This window comes from Nannizzia gypsea, genomic scaffold (assembly GCF_000150975.2).
Source record: "Nannizzia gypsea CBS 118893 supercont1.1 genomic scaffold, whole genome shotgun sequence".
Classification (NCBI taxonomy): domain Eukaryota; kingdom Fungi; phylum Ascomycota; class Eurotiomycetes; order Onygenales; family Arthrodermataceae; genus Nannizzia; species Nannizzia gypsea.
The window spans coordinates 270,872-285,885 of record NW_003345201.1 but is presented as its reverse complement, the minus strand read 5'-3'; the positions used below and the strand labels follow the sequence as shown (position 1 = coordinate 285,885).

General features: G+C 51.8%; 4 protein-coding genes across 4 annotated transcripts; 1 reads left to right on the top strand and 3 right to left on the bottom strand.

Annotated features, from left to right (window-relative positions):
- Nucleotides 1-1,281: 1,281 nt before the first annotated feature.
- MGYG_00097 (hypothetical protein) lies at nucleotides 1,282-3,865 on the bottom strand (the record flags this gene model as incomplete). Its single annotated transcript, XM_003175958.1, has 3 exons — nucleotides 1,282-2,568; nucleotides 2,657-3,667; nucleotides 3,725-3,865. 3 exons carry the CDS (start codon nucleotides 3,863-3,865, stop codon nucleotides 1,282-1,284), a joined length of 2,439 nt encoding a protein of 812 aa, XP_003176006.1.
- A 434-nt stretch (nucleotides 3,866-4,299) lies between these two features.
- MGYG_08880 (hypothetical protein) lies at nucleotides 4,300-4,889 on the top strand (the record flags this gene model as incomplete). The annotated part of the gene is made up of 4 exons (XM_003175957.1): nucleotides 4,300-4,309; nucleotides 4,378-4,555; nucleotides 4,595-4,621; nucleotides 4,805-4,889. The coding sequence occupies 4 exons, from the start codon at nucleotides 4,300-4,302 to the stop codon at nucleotides 4,887-4,889; spliced, it is 300 nt and encodes a 99-aa protein (XP_003176005.1).
- Nucleotides 4,890-5,262: 373 nt separating this feature from the next.
- MGYG_00096 (canalicular multispecific organic anion transporter 1) lies at nucleotides 5,263-10,685 on the bottom strand (the record flags this gene model as incomplete). The annotated part of the gene is made up of 11 exons (XM_003175956.1): nucleotides 5,263-5,575; nucleotides 5,761-6,135; nucleotides 6,238-7,249; nucleotides 7,301-7,642; nucleotides 7,712-7,874; nucleotides 7,937-8,772; nucleotides 8,841-9,074; nucleotides 9,184-9,463; nucleotides 9,551-9,777; nucleotides 9,843-10,380; nucleotides 10,467-10,685. 11 exons carry the CDS (start codon nucleotides 10,683-10,685, stop codon nucleotides 5,263-5,265), a joined length of 4,539 nt encoding a protein of 1,512 aa, XP_003176004.1.
- Nucleotides 10,686-12,554: 1,869 nt separating this feature from the next.
- On the bottom strand, nucleotides 12,555-13,233 carry MGYG_00095 (hypothetical protein; the record flags this gene model as incomplete). The annotated part of the gene is made up of 2 exons (XM_003175955.1): nucleotides 12,555-12,785; nucleotides 13,045-13,233. The coding sequence occupies 2 exons, from the start codon at nucleotides 13,231-13,233 to the stop codon at nucleotides 12,555-12,557; spliced, it is 420 nt and encodes a 139-aa protein (XP_003176003.1).
- Between the last annotated feature and the right edge of the window lie 1,781 nt (nucleotides 13,234-15,014).

The following is a 15,014-nucleotide window of genomic DNA, read 5'->3' as shown; positions in this document are numbered from 1 at the left end:
GGGAAGAAGCCAGAGTCGCGGCGTAGCGAAGCGCTGTTGGAGCATTTTCGCTGATGCAGGTGCAGCTCATGGGCCAAGAAGAGGCAGCGAGCCGAGCGAGCCGAGAGACGATTTCCCAGGGCAGATATCTTCTTCTCAGTCTTCGGCGTGAGACTGTCTTCTTTCGTCGTCTTACTGTCTCTTCTTAGGCTCCAGCGAGTCCTGGAGTCTTTCTTCTAGTCTTGTTCTTCGTCTTTTCTCTGTTGCCTTGCGGTGACTGTCCTGTCCTGTCCGGTCTCGGTGACCAGGGAAAGATGCCAACAGAACGCTGAAAAGATGGGATAAAATAGTATTAAAAGAAAGCGAAAAAGAAGAAGAAGAAGAAGAAGAACTCCTGGTCTATCCTGTCCGTCTGTGTCTGTCTGTCTGTCTGTCTGTGACTCCTTTTGGTCGAGTGTCTGGTGTCTCTCGTTGGGAAGAAGACGAAGTTTTTTCTCTTGTTTCTTCCTTGATTTTTTCCCTTTTTGTGCGAAAAATGAAGAGTTTTCTTTGGTGGTAATTTATGGTAAGTTACAGACGAAAGTGGCGCAAGGCTGGGCGTGGCTGGGCGGGCCAGGGGTGTAAGTTACGGTAAGGGAGGATACGGCGGAAGAAAAAGGAGAAGGAGAAGGACGAGATGAAGAGTCAGAGAGTCAGAGAGTCAGAGAAGAGTCATAGACATTCACTTATACGAGCATCTATCTATCTATCTTATATATATATATCCATATACAGACAGTCAAAGGGCGTCTAAGTAAGAGATTTCAGTAACCTAAGGTGCGAGGTGTAAGAGCGAGACAAGGTTAGGTTACAGCAAGGCAGCAGTTGGGCATGAAGTTAAGTAAGAGGAAGAATAAGTACGAGGAAGTAGAAGAAGTAGAAGATGACGGTGAGGGAGGAGAGCATTAATAAGGAGGCAGCCTCGTCTCTTCCTTGTCTGGCATCTTCTGCTCTTCTCTCGCATCTACCACCACCATCTACTACCATCTATCACTGTCTACCATCATCTATCATCATCTACTACTGTCTATCTTCTACTTCTACTTCTTCTTTGACTTCCGCTTACTAAGTTAAGGTGCTTACTAACACACTTCCACGTGAGAGCTTACGTCATGGTGCATGTCTTTTACCTTTTGCCTTTTTGCTGCGGCCCGAGGCTCGCCTTTACTTGCTTTGAAGGATGAAGAAGGATAGAAGGACAGCCTTGTAGATGGAGTAGATGAAGATGAAGATGAAGATGAATAGATAGTAGATAGATAATAACTACACGACAATGTACTCATCTGTAAGACGCTGGGAGTCGATGATGCGCCGCCACCGGAAGGCCGCTCCCCCCAGCAGCTCCCCCCCTGACGCTGTCGAAGCAGTGCTTCCACTTCCACTCTCGTTGGGGTCTTCCTCCTGCCAGATGCGCTCCAGCAGCTGCAGGCAGGACAGGTTGTTCACGAAGCCCGAGTCGCGCTGGATGTCGCAGCAGCGCTCGCGGATGACCGCCCTCTCTGCCTCGCCCATGCACTCGCTGCCCACCACGAACAGCGGCCACAGCAGGAAGACGTCCGACTGCACCGCCCGGATGTAGTGCAGGGCCGCGCTGACCAGCGTCTGGAAGCGAGGGTGGCGCGAGGGCGTGGTGGGATGGGCCAGCCGCTCGAGGTACAGCAGCGCAGAGTACCGGAAGGACTCGGAGATGTTGGAGATCTCGGGCAGGTTGGCTGGGTTGACGTGCGACAGGGGGGAGGCCGGCAGGGCTGCCCCAAAGAGAGATGCTGATGATGCTGCTGCTGCTGATGCTGATGTAGGAGTAGATGTAGGAGTAGATGTTGATGTACATGTAGATGTGGTGGATGCAAGGGACGGGACGGGGCTGTGGGTGCCGGGCAGGTCGGGGAGACGCCAGCTCTCGAGTTTCTGGCGGACGACATGCCATTCTCGCCAGAACTCGGTCCGTGGGTCCAGGCTGTTCATCGGGACGGCAGATATGTCCACTATAGGGGAAGAAGAAGAAGAAGTAGCGGATGTAGTATCAGTGTCAGATAGATAGTGGGTGAGGGACTGGGGGATGGCGGCCGTCGGGACTGGTCGCTCCATCCGCGCAGTCGAGTTGTCCACCGGTTTGGCCTGGCTGAGCTGGTTGAGCCGGCCCAGCTGCGCGACGGCCCGGAACAGGCGCGGGTCGCAGCCGGCCAGGTTCTCCAGCGCCCACTCGTCCTGGCCCGACGTCGTCACCTCCAGCAGGCAGCCGTTCATCTGGCTGTCCCGGTCGTTGATGGTCGCCGTCATCGTGTCGAACCAGGTAAACATCCGCATAAACCACTTCATCACCTCCGAGTCCTGGCTGCCCCGGTCCCGGCCGGCGCCCCGGATCATAAACAGCTTCTTCACGCCCGCGAACTGGCTGCGGAACGAGGCCAGTCCAGTATCGCACATGTGGAAGAGACACAGCATCAGCAGCGTGGCAAACACAGAGTCGGTTCGTCGCTGCACCGGGTCCGCCAGCTGTGCGTTGATCGACCGTATCGCCATCCCCTTGTGGTAGGTCTCTTCGCGAAGCTGCTCCTCCGGCGTGGTCACCCCGAACGCCTCCTCAAAGGCCCCGGTCCGTCATCCGGGCAGTGTGCCTGCAGCGACCCGCCGCGACGGTTCCGTCTTTGCCCGTCGACAGCAGGCCCCAGTTGCGCCGCCGTTGACGCAGGTTGCTCAGCGACAGCGCTGCGATGGCATGCTGCAGGGCCTCGCTGTCCTTCGCCAGCTCGAGCAGGTACAGCCTGAACGGGTTCGTAGGGCTGTCAAACGTCACTATCACTGGCGCTATCACCTCGGTATAGTACCCGATCAGGTACCGCATGCGAGGGTTGCGGCCTATCCAAGTCGTCGAGAAGGGCTGGTTCAGCGAAAAGGACGCTGTTGGGTATGGGTGGTAGTGGTAAGGGTAGGTGTTATTAGTATTATTAGCATTATATATCGACACATCAGTCGACACCACCGTCTCTGATTCGTCGAGTTCGTCGTCGAATACCGGCTTCTGTGTCACCGGCGTCGAATACACTTCCAGCGGGCTGAAGTGCGTGGTCGTGGCACTGTACGGCGAGCCATAGGGAGACCCTAGCTCGACGTACATGCTGGTGCTGCTGGCGTTGACGGTGCTGGCCGTGCTGGCCGTGCTCGCTGAGCTGGTGCCAGCGCTGGTGCCGATGTTGAGTGGCCCAGGCACATCCCGGTAGAGCGGTAGGCCGCATGCATCGACGGGGCTGTATGACGACGTGTATGCAGGTAAGGGATGACGATATGTGGGCTCGCTCGCAGTGGCGCCGCTGCTGGTTATGCTGCTGCTGCTGCCATCGTTGCTGCTGCGGCTGCAGCTGCTGCGTGGAGGGGTCGTGTTTATCGCCGACCAGGGCGATGTCGGCGCCGGCGTCTGCACCGACTCTTCCTCTTGGACTGGCTGTTGCTGTTGTTGCTGTTGTTGCTGCTGCTGCTGCTGCTGCAGGCTCTTTTCTGCCTTTGCCTCTGCCGGCTGTGATGGCACGCTCCTGGGCTCGGTCGACTGGGCGACCTTCTTTGCGCCTGATATGGGCAGAGACAGACCCCGTAGCTTCCCTCTGCTGGCCACTCCGATGCCCCAGGTCAACGTCGTCTTGTACCCTGAACACTGCCGTCCCATATCAAGACATGGCGTGCAGTACGGCCGCCGCCTGTCGCATCGTACCTGTCTGCTCGCGCAGGTGAAGCAGTCGTCCGCCGCACCGCTGCCCACCGCCCGCCGGCGGCGTTTCCGAGGCACGACAGACGGCCCTTCGCCCTTTGCGCTTGGTTTGCGTGCCTTTGTTGCTGTCGGTGTCGCCGTCATGGCGTTGCGTATAGCTTATATGGTAGCCCGATATATATAATATTCTTGCGTGGTCGTGTGGTGGTCTCGTATGGTTCCTCTTATATGCTCTCCGGGCTCTCAGACATGGTCATCGTCGACCGTCCTATCCGGCCGACTGCAATCCTGTCTCTCTCTCTCTGTGCTTGTCTGCCTGCCTGCCTGCCTATCTGTCGATATCGAGTGTCAAGTGTCGATGTGATGCGCTTTTAGAGCTGACAAATGCGACGCGGTGAGATGGGATGCAATACGATACGACACAAGCCTTGCGTCGAAGAAATCAGAGGCTGCCCTTGAACGCGAGATCGAAATCTGTCTCCACCCGGATAAATATCTATCTGTGTCAGAATGATTAACGTCTGTAGCCGGTATCAGGATGCTCCAACGGCCGCCTGAAACACCCGTATCGTCCTGAGATGCTCCCTGGTGGATAACATGTATGTATCAGCCCGCGGTGTTGTGTTGCTGATGCCAGAGCGTTGGGATATCGGAAGCTGGTGACGATAGCGAGCAGGTAGACCCTTGCGAGGTTGCGAGGGTCGAAAAACAGGACGACGAGGAAAGACGAAAGAAGAATAAGACGAAGACGACGAGAGACGCAGAGAGCGAGAAGGAGGACCCGCTTTTTGTTGCCCTTTGGCCTGGGTCGCTTTTGGGGGAGATGGGCGGCCTGTGATTGGCCAGTACCCCAGACCGGCTTTAACCGAATAGGAAAAGTGGATGGGGCGAGGTGGATGAGTAAGCGGGACGGAAGGGGTAGCTGAGCTCCTATTGGGTGGAAGGGCGGGAACTGGAGCAGTTATGATTGGCTGGGCGTTTTGGCACTTTCATGCACGTGGTTGCACGTGATGCTTCTAGAAAGCGGAAGGAAGACTAGAAAAGTTTAATTTACGAGTTTACGAGGAAGCTAAAAGTTAAAAGAAAGCGAGAAGTTGGTGGGAGAAGAGAAGACGAGAAGAAGAGAAGGCGAAGACGAGGACGGGAAGTTGTCGATTTAATAGAGTAAGAAGTTAGGTAGGGAATTATACGCCAATTTATTAGACAATAAACAGAATTGTCTCTGTACTCTGTAGAGAGAAGGTAGATAGCTAGATGGACATCGAAGGAAGGAATTAAGTAAGAAAAACATGATAGCCAGCCAACCAATGACACCCTCCAAACGCCAGGTCAAACAGACGCAGAAAGAAAAATATGTAAAATGCTGACAAGCAGTATGGAGAAGCTCCTTGCTACTTAGATCAGGGCCATGGCGATCTATGTATGTATATACCCAAGGAAGATGTTTTAAAGAAATGAAGGCCAAAACAAAAGTGGTATAAAAGAAGAAGAGGGAAAGAGAAAAAAAAAGAAGAGGGAAGAGGGAGAAAGAGGGAGGGCGATTACGTGCTGTTGCGTCCAGGAGTGCTGTTGCGTCCTGTCGCTGGCGTGCTGATCATTTCGTCCGAGACGCTGATGACCTCGACATCCTCGGGCGTCTCGGCCATGGTGCTGGCATACAGACGGCTGAATGAAGAGTCGGTAGACAGCAGGGTATACGGGTCGTCATATTCGAGCAGCTCGCCGTGGTCTAGCAGAGCAACTCGGTCAAAGTCGAGGATGGTATCGAGCTTGTGGGCGACTGCGATGATGGTGCGAGATGAGAGCTTCTCGCGAATCACTCGCTGCATGATCTCGTCGGTTTTGTTGTCGACACTATCAGGGACAGTTTGTTAGCCAGAAGTTCAGATAGCGATCATATGCAAACAAAAAAGGAGAATACCCCGGGGCCGAGGTGAAGGTTGAGCCGTGCGGGTTGGTCCCGCTTGACGATCTTCTTTATGTTTATGTACTTAAATGAAGGGATGGGGAAATGATATGGGAAAAGGATTGTTACTTACTTGCTGGTGGCTTCGTCGAGGATGAGGATAGTGCTGGGTCGGAGGATTGCTCGGGCGAGACAGAGAAGTTGCTTCTGGCCGTGCGAAAGATGGAACTCATCAATGTCAACGTCAAGGCCGCCCTTCTCGTTGACAATGTTCCATAGCTGGACGCTCTTGAGGGCAGAGATCATTGCGTCGTCACCGAGAACGCCGGTTGGGTCGACGTTGAGGCGCAGTGAGCCCTTTAGTATGAGGGCGTCCTGCGAGACACCGGTGATACGGGACCGGATCTCGGAGCGAGGCAGAGTGCTGAGATCGATGCCGTCGATCGAGATGCTGCCTCCACTCAGCTCGAGCATGCGGAAGATCGTTAGGATAAGAGAACTCTTTCCACTGTTTGTTTAATAGGCCAGTTTGTTAGTCTCCGCTACGGGACGGGCAAATGGAATGATACCTTTGAGTACCACATGCAGATATAAGGGAAATTAAACTAACCTTCCTGTTCGTCCACAGATGCCCAACTTCTCTCCTGGAGCAACGGTAAGGGTGACGTCCTTAAGGATGGGCTCGCCTGGTCGGTACTCCGCTGAGACGGATTTAAACTCGATGCCTCCCTGGGCAGGCCAGTTGTCTGGTGGCTGTGTGTTTTCGCCCTCCTTATCTTCAGGTTGGGCAGTCTCGTTGAACACCTTGATACGGGCAATGGCTCCAATGTGCGTCTCGAGGGTGGTCCAGAAGGTGATGAGCAGTTTGATAGACTGACTGAACTGGATAACGTTAAGAAGGGCAACACCGGCATACCCACCACTGATGGTGCCTCGGAGTTTGATGACCAGGACAATCAACAGCACAGCAATACCAGCAACCACCATGTCAAGGACCAAAGTAAGCCATCGCTGCACAGAGAAGAGGAGGTAGAATGGCTTCTGGGAACGGTCAAGCAGCTTTCGGTTTTTCTTCTCAAGGGCTTCCTGCCATCCAAAGGCACGGATGGTGGCTAGGCCGTTGAGACACTCGGTGAACTGAGAGTACAGAGGTGCCTTGGCCTCAAGGTCCATGAATCGGAGCTGGCGAGAGGTGCGGAGGTAGTACTTCTGGATCATGTACAGTGTACCGAGGATGAGTGGGAAAGCGATGGCAGCGTACACTGAAGCAACACCGATGATCACCATCTGAGCGAAGCAGAGGACAAAAGTTGCAAAGGTATTGAGTGCGGCAACGGGAAGTTCCATGTCGATGAGCTGAAGATCCTGGGAGAAACGGTTCATAGTCACACCCTGGTCAGTGGTCGAGAAGAAGGACAGGGGGGCGGACAGGACTGTCTTAAGCAAAGTGAAATGGAAGGCCTCTCCAGACTTAGGCACCATGTTGATGATCATCTGCCATGATCCGAGGATGAGAGAGATGATGGCAAGGACACCAAGCATGACATAGATACCCAGATAATAGCCGAGCTTCTCGTACGGAGCCTCGACGTTGGCCGCAGCCCACCATTTCAACCAGATAGCTATGCCTGTTAGTGTTTATCACAAATTCAACACGGGAAGAAAACACTTACTAGGGAAGGAAATGCAGAAGACGAAGGCACTGATGAAGAACATGAAGAGGATAGTGGTTGGCCAGCCAATCGATCGCGCATAGTACAGGTAGATGGCCATGTCGCCCATTCGTCGGTTAGCCGCAGCCTCAAGTTCGTCAGACGTCTGGGGGGTTTCATCGATGACGGCTGGAGCAGGGAGAGGTCGCTCAGGTTCAGGCTTGAACAGCCAATCGGGCGAAGGAAGGTTGAAGCTCGAGACGTATCCGCCGGATACGTTAAGCTCCTCGAATTTACCTTGCTCGTCAATGCGACCGTCAGAGCTGAGGGCAACGATATAGTCGGCATATGGAATACGTTTGGCTGCAAGTTTGGTTGGTGTTAGCTGGAATGACTCGCTTCTTGTAACGATGTCAGGAGGTTTCAACTTACGCGAGGACGAAGTGATGATGACCGTGGTGCCGAGTCGGCGGAGAAGTCCCTCTTCACCAAGCAGGCTGTGGAAGATGTGGTTTTCAGTTGCGGCATCGATTCCACTGAGAACATCGTCGAGAATGAGAACATCCTTTTGGGCATAGATAGCTCGGGCGAGGGCCTATATGGCGGTTAACTACAGTACTTTGGGTGAAGTCAAGGAGGGCGAAGAGAAGGACTTACGATACGCTGGCTCTGACCACCACTGAGAGCAATACCCTTGCTGCCAACAATGGTCTGGTCACCACGAGGGAGCTGGCGAAGATCCTGAGCAAGACCACAGGCGCGGACTACAGTGGCATACCATTTTTCATCAAAGTCAAGCACGGAGACAATGCTGTCCTTGATAGACTCATTCATGTGCCAGGCAGTCTGGTCGCAGAAGGCCATGTTCATGGAGGCAATCTCGACAACTCCGCCGAGACAGACAACTTCACCGAGGATGGCCTTGAGCAAAGTCGACTTACCACAGCCAACGGGACCGACAATGACGGTAGTCTTGGAGCGAGGGATGTTGATATTGATGGACTTGAGGACGGCGCCCTTCTCGTTCTCCCATGCAAAGCAGCCATCGCGGATAGTAACAGCGTCAACTGCTTGGTTGGAATTGGCCATTCCCTTGAGTGGGAATGAACCACCAGACTTAGTCGACGTGATGGTTGGACTGGCAGAGCTTCGATTGACCTTCTCGCCGTTCTTGACAGCGTCCTTATCAGAGAGAGCAAGGGTCTGCTGGCTTAGACTGAACAAATTGGTAATTCTTTCCTCTGGCTGGCGTCTAGAATCGACTCGGGATGGCTTGTCGAGGAACTCCTGAATACGGGTGAAGCATCCGACTGAGCCAAGGAATGTCACCAGGGACATAATCAGGGACTGCAGCGGCTCCGCAAGCAAGGCAAAGAGAGAGAGCGAAGTGAACACGCGACTGATATCCAAAACGGCATTACCGCCGCCATTCTTGTTGATGGCAGCGAACACAGCGAAGGTGATGATCGGGCCAAAGATTTGGGAGATAAAGGCTATGTTTATTGGTCGTCAGCAAGTAAGTCACATAACTTGCAGAAATCACCCGAATCGAACGACTTACCAAAGCCCATATTCCAGATCAGAAGCTTACGGAACTTCTTGGAGATGTTCAGTTCTTCCAATCTCAAATTGTGGAGATTCGTTAGGAGAACTTCCTTCAATCCACACATCTTCACACCTTTCATGGAACTCAACATCACGCTGGTGGCGGAAATACGCCTTTCAATGGCCTCTAGCCATGCAGCCTGGTGAGCCATGACAAAGTTCATTGCAATGACGGAGCCGAAGAGTGAAACTGTTGTCAACAGGTTAGCATGATGGAACGGCACTCCACTCCGCTCAGGGGCTCCGGACGAGGGGAAGGGGGTTGACGGGGGAAGGATATCAAGGTGGTGAATACGTACGAATCGACACAGCGATTGGAACAACACAAGCGACTCCGAGCTGCTTCTGAAGCAAGAAAATGGCGATACCCACTTCCGCGGCAGCTGCCCACAGTTCATGCATAGTTTGCCATCCTTGGACAATACGTTCAATATCGGCGCTCATAAGGGTCATGGAAGAGGCCGGGTCTACATCCTGGATGTTGATGTCGGTTGCCTTTCGGTAGAGCATGGAGATCAACCCTCCACGAACCATGGTAATGGCTCGGTAAGTCAAATGCTGGTATTGACCCATGGTAACCTGGAGCTACATTTTAGCAGGTACTCAAGAGGCAAAAGGCACATGTCAAACTGTGTGTGACATTGAACGTGAATGTGAAATACTTACAGCCAAACCGGTGTATACGATGACATAAGCAAAAATAAGTCCGTAGCCCTGGTTGGTTGTATGCTCGTTAATGGGCTCGGAGGAAAGCAGGATGGCCTTGTTTAAGAGGAAAGGCTGAGCAAACAAGAATCCGATCAAGCAGAGACGCGGGAAGGCAATGGACAAGATTGGCCATTTGAGCGTCTTGAAAGTCACCATGAGCAAGGAATTTGGCGTCTTAGATTTGACTGCAGACAGGAATGAACGTTAGCATTATGATACCCTGAAACAAACTGCATGATGTGAGACATACCTTTATCCCATGCGTCGTTCATGCGCTGGTGAATACGTTCCGACAGCAAATGCTTGTCCAGTTCGTATAGATCTTCCACGAAGAGTAGCTTGGAGAATCCGTCCCAGAAAAGAGCGTTCAACCAGACGAAGAAACTTCGGTTGAAGATACCAGCAGTGGCCTCTGGAGGATACGACTTGTACTCCGGCTTGAGCATGAATCTCTTCTCGGTAACCTCCAGGAGCAAAATGACGAATTTCAAAGCAACAGTAGCAGTGAAGCCCCAGGCGATGATTTCACCGGTTCCATCAGTGTCTCGGAGCCATAGAGTCCTTGCTCGAGCAACATCGAAAAGGAGGGTGAAGAAGAAGAATACATTGAGCATCAAAGATGGGGTGGTCGTGTATAAATGTTCTGCGTAGGAGAGGAAGATGAAGAGAATAGAAGCAACAAGCGTTAGGACGTTGACCGCGATCGAGAGCTGCGTTCTATAGACATCGGGACGGGTCCACAAGATTACAAGCAAAAGCTGCAATCCACAGTATGCTGCAAGAGCGGTCTATGGGCAAGCAGCCACCCGTAAGTATATCGTCCAATTTGAAATACCAAGCTCATAACGGGCCACGCGATATGAAAAGCACTCACCATTTTCATATGTGCCAAGGGGGTGTCCTCGACTTTCCGTTTTTTCTTCAAAAGATATGCAATTCGGAAAGGTGTCAGCAAGATCATAATGCATAGCGGTACCAATGTGAGGATGCTCTCCTCGAAGAGGAGAGTGAAGTCGAAGGCTCCACGGCATTGCTGAGCCCATGGACCAAATGTCCGGTCTTCCACCAGGGCACAGTGCTCGTTCGACGCCATGATGCCCGAATGTTGATACCAAGAATAATGAGGAATTGCTCAAAAATGAGCAGGAGGTCGAAGAGACAGATCTCGGGGAATATATTCTAAACCTCACACAGATGAAGGCGGCATTGACTAGGGCACGTTTGTTTCTTTTCCTTTTTGAGTCAATCAAGTGGGCTGCCCTGTTACGGATCTAAGCTAGATCCTCTATGGAGTACGGAGTACTAGCCACGGACACCGGAGGTAGGGAAGGGAGGTATGGGAGATTTGACAGGATTTCAGAATCAAAACGAAGGACAAAGGGGAATGTCGAGGACAGTTTATCTGCGAATTCAATAGAGCTGTCAAGGCTGAAAATTTTTCCTTTTGCAGCTGAGCTACGACACTGCCATCTGGAATCATGCCGAGACTGCCCGTCACGATGTGCTTGCTATTGGAGCTATGCACTATTTTGAGCATCTGGTGCGGAATGGCACAGTTCTGTGCCGTTTAACCTCGCCATTCTTGGAAGGCGACCCTGTACCCTTCGTATTGACTTTGTCACTGAGCTAACTCTGAATATTAAAAATAGAAGATCATAAATATCAAGAACAGAGATCAACTTGGGAGGGATGGGAGCAGTGGATACCCTTACTTCCTCCTACCCCCCTAGCTCTTTACTCCGTACTTTCTGCTTAAAGTCTGGAAGTATAAGAGGAAAAAAAGAAAAGAATTACAAAAAAACAACAGCAACAGCTTGATAGAAGGAGAAGAAGCGAAGCGGGAAAGGAACAAGATGCAAAAAAAAAAAGAAAAGAAAAAGAAAAATAGGGGCAAAACGACAGCCAGACAAAAGGAACCAATCGAGGCAACCATAGCAGATATCCTCGCCCAAGGACTGCACTGGCAAGGCCACAGGCAGTCCGGAGAAATTGGGAGGAGATAGCCGTGGAACAGGGATGGGATCATGTTGAACCATGGACCCCCTCCATCAATGACGGAAAATACCCATATGAACAGTCACCGGGGGGAGCAGGAGAGTCATAGATCCTTTCAAAGGCAGACCAGGAATACATCTGCGGTCTCCTACTGAGATTCGGAGTACAAAGTAGTTCAGCGATATCTGAGCTATCTGGTACAGTACCAGAGGATCAGCCACCCCCCCAGCAGCCGGGCTCGACCCGATGCGTGAAGGAAAGCATCACGCTTGACGCAAGCCAGGGAGCCAGTGATTGATCGAGGGGTGCCGACGATCCCACGCTCCGTTAAGATGGAAGAAGCAACTAGTGGAAGCAAAAGCAAAAACCAATGGTGTTTGGAATAAGCCACGTTCTTCTGCGTTCTTTGCAAAATTCCGACAGACTCAGAAGTACCGGTACTTAAACGAAAAAGGCTAATTGCCTGGCTTGATTTGACTATGGAGATCTGGCTTGGCCAAGCTTTCCCAGGATGAGTAGGCGAAAGAAGCATGGGGAGCCCGCAGTCGGTCAAGGCCAAGGGGGTCAGCCAGATAATTTATCGACAGCGCAGCAGCGGTCGAATGGCCAGGGGGTGCTCTATCACCCACCAGGTTCCAAAAGAATACGAACCTGGCCTGGGGACCTTGGATTAGGGAGCAATCCAAAAAGGGAAACACGCACGAATTTTTCTTTGGTCTGTGATAGAGGGACGGACAATTACTGCGGATAATAGCCAAGGGGAGTGGAAAAAGGAACGAGCCAGCGGAAAGTTTTATAGTCACCTTTTCCCTATTTGATATACGGACAGTTATGTCACTAAAAGATATGGAATTCTTTTTTCTTTCTCCCTTTCATTTCTCTCTTCTTTTCTTCTTTTTCCGATAAACGGATCAATCAGGCTTCTTCTCTTGCAAGCGTCAGAGAGCGGCCGGTTTGCTCAGCCTTACTAGTCGCGAAGATCATCGTGGCCAACAAGAGAGGCCCAAACTGCACTCCGTATCATAACGTTGGCGATCGGCTGCAGCCACCAACTGCCGCAAGACCGTCTGACGGCGACTGACATCCAGCCATGTCGCTCCACGTTAGTAAGATGCCCACCGTTTCTCCTGATTCCCCGTTCTTGGTCGCAAAAGGAAAAGTCCATCTTCTCGTTTACAAGATTCCCTTTCACCGGATTCTGCGTTAAAGGCCCAGTCAGCTCGTGGCGCCCTGGAGACTATACAGAAACGGATAGAATTAAAATTCACCAGAAGCTACGGAGAATGTTTTGTCCATCGTTACCGGAGTGCGAATCAAGGGCTCCACAACTCGTATTGACTAGGGATCTAACGAGCTAATGACGATGCTGCTTCACACTGGAACATCCATGCAAATTAATTTTTTTTTCACCTGGAGATGGATACTACTCCATAGCAACATGGTTACTCCGTACTGACTGTGTTGAGGTCTAACCTGCGGCTTGCATGGTGCACACTTAGCGTGTGCACCTCCCGAATGAGCTTTAACGACTGAGCCTCCCTCATGAAGGTTGCAAATTGCGCTGGTCCAAGAGACCAGGGGCTTAGTTGACCGACCGGAGGCTGAACAGCTTCTTGTTTGGGTGCGGGAGCGAGGGTGAGGGCCATGGCGAGATGCATGCTGGCTCTTGGAAGTGAAAATTTTGGTCCCGACTACAGGCCACCTGTGCATCTGCATCCATCCCCTGGCCATGCAGTGGCCAGGTTTGGCGAACAGCGGCGGACCAGCTTTGAAGCCTTGGTCATAGTTAAACCATATATGGTGGAGGAAACATCAACAGCACAATCTGGGCCAGTCTCCAAGATGTTGCTCTCTCTCAAGAAGAAGAAAACAAATGATAAAAATAAAAGTAAACAAATAAAAAAAGAGTACGGGGATCGATGTCGCGATTTGTACCACTCGAATCTGCACGAATTATATCATTTGGTGCTTGGATGGTGCTGGTGAGCATCTAAGCGACAGGATTTGGCTCAAATTGGGATATCAGCCTAAGAAATCTGCCCTTTTTGTCTTACCCATTATTGCTCCCCGGGACTGCGATGAAACTTCTATTCTTGCCTCTCATGTTCTTCATGCATACGGAGAGGCGAAAATAGTCATGCTGTCCGGTCTCGAGGGTGGCTCTTGTTACATTGCCTGCCGCCAAATGAAGGCCGCTCCTGCAACATGCTTATGCTAAATGTCGGAAGGCGGGCATCGAGGCTTCTGGTCTATAACAGCTGAAGGAGCGGGGTCTCTCTGCTGGCGTTTTGTCACTGCCGCTGCTGCCTGCCTGGCGCAATTTCATGTCTTACGATATCCAAGAATAGCAATACCCTCGTGCTGGCTAGGTTGTTCTCGTAAACACGGCTTCCACACAGTCACATAAACCTGTATGCCACGAGGGGTGTACGGGTACAGGTACAATGCAAAAACGCCGGCGTGGAGGAGTACATTTGTGTACAATGCCGGTACGATGCCCTGCCGGCGTGGGTGTGTGAGTATAAGCAAGAGCTGAGAAAGGAAGTATCAAGGTTAACGATACTGGGGTAGGATGGGAAAGGTTGGGGATAAATTTGGAATATCCTGCCAATGCCACGTTATTCTCCCTCCGGCTACTGATTTGACGGTGCAAAGTCCGTCTTATCGTGACTTCAAACACACTGGCTGGCCATGGAGATCACAAAGATCCGGCCACCGTCTAGCCCGAGCGTTCTCCCGCTGCCCAGACAGGGCAGGGCGCGAAAGGCGGAACCAGGCCGTGGGCTGGCGTTGATCCCAAGAACGTCCTCCCCGTATAACTACTTCACTGCGCCATATTGAGAATGAGTTAATAAAAGTGAGTATGGACACATTGGGTTTACGAGCGTGGTTGAATAAGGCTGCGCGAAAGGGTTAACTTGAGGCCGAAGACAAATAATAATAATAATACTAAATAATAGCAATAAGAACAACAATAAGATATATACTTAGGCTAACTATCCCAGCCGTGTCGATGAGCTTCGTTTAGCGCGAGGCTACCAAGAATAGAAGCTGGCGGGTCCTTCACAGCCTCCCCCACTTAATGGAGCCTCAAGGGACTTAGTGGGCCTCAATTGGCCCAGTGGGGTTGAAGAATGCTGGTTTCACAACCGCGAAAGACTGACCAGTTATCCATATCTCCAGTATTTCTTGGAATCTCGTGCTCTGAGCTTGTGGGGCCTGGGAACGGACTGGCACGGGTATTGACGTCAACCAGTGGAATCGCTTCTGTTTTGACTTGACTTCGCGGGAAAAGGGCGGACGGACGGTGTTGCGATGGTTGTTGGTGGTTAATGTTCATGTTGTTGGTGGTGTTGGCGGTCGACCTGGCCAGCACCTCCCTCCCAGAACGGGTCTCCCAAGAACTAGGAAATTACTTCGATGAGGC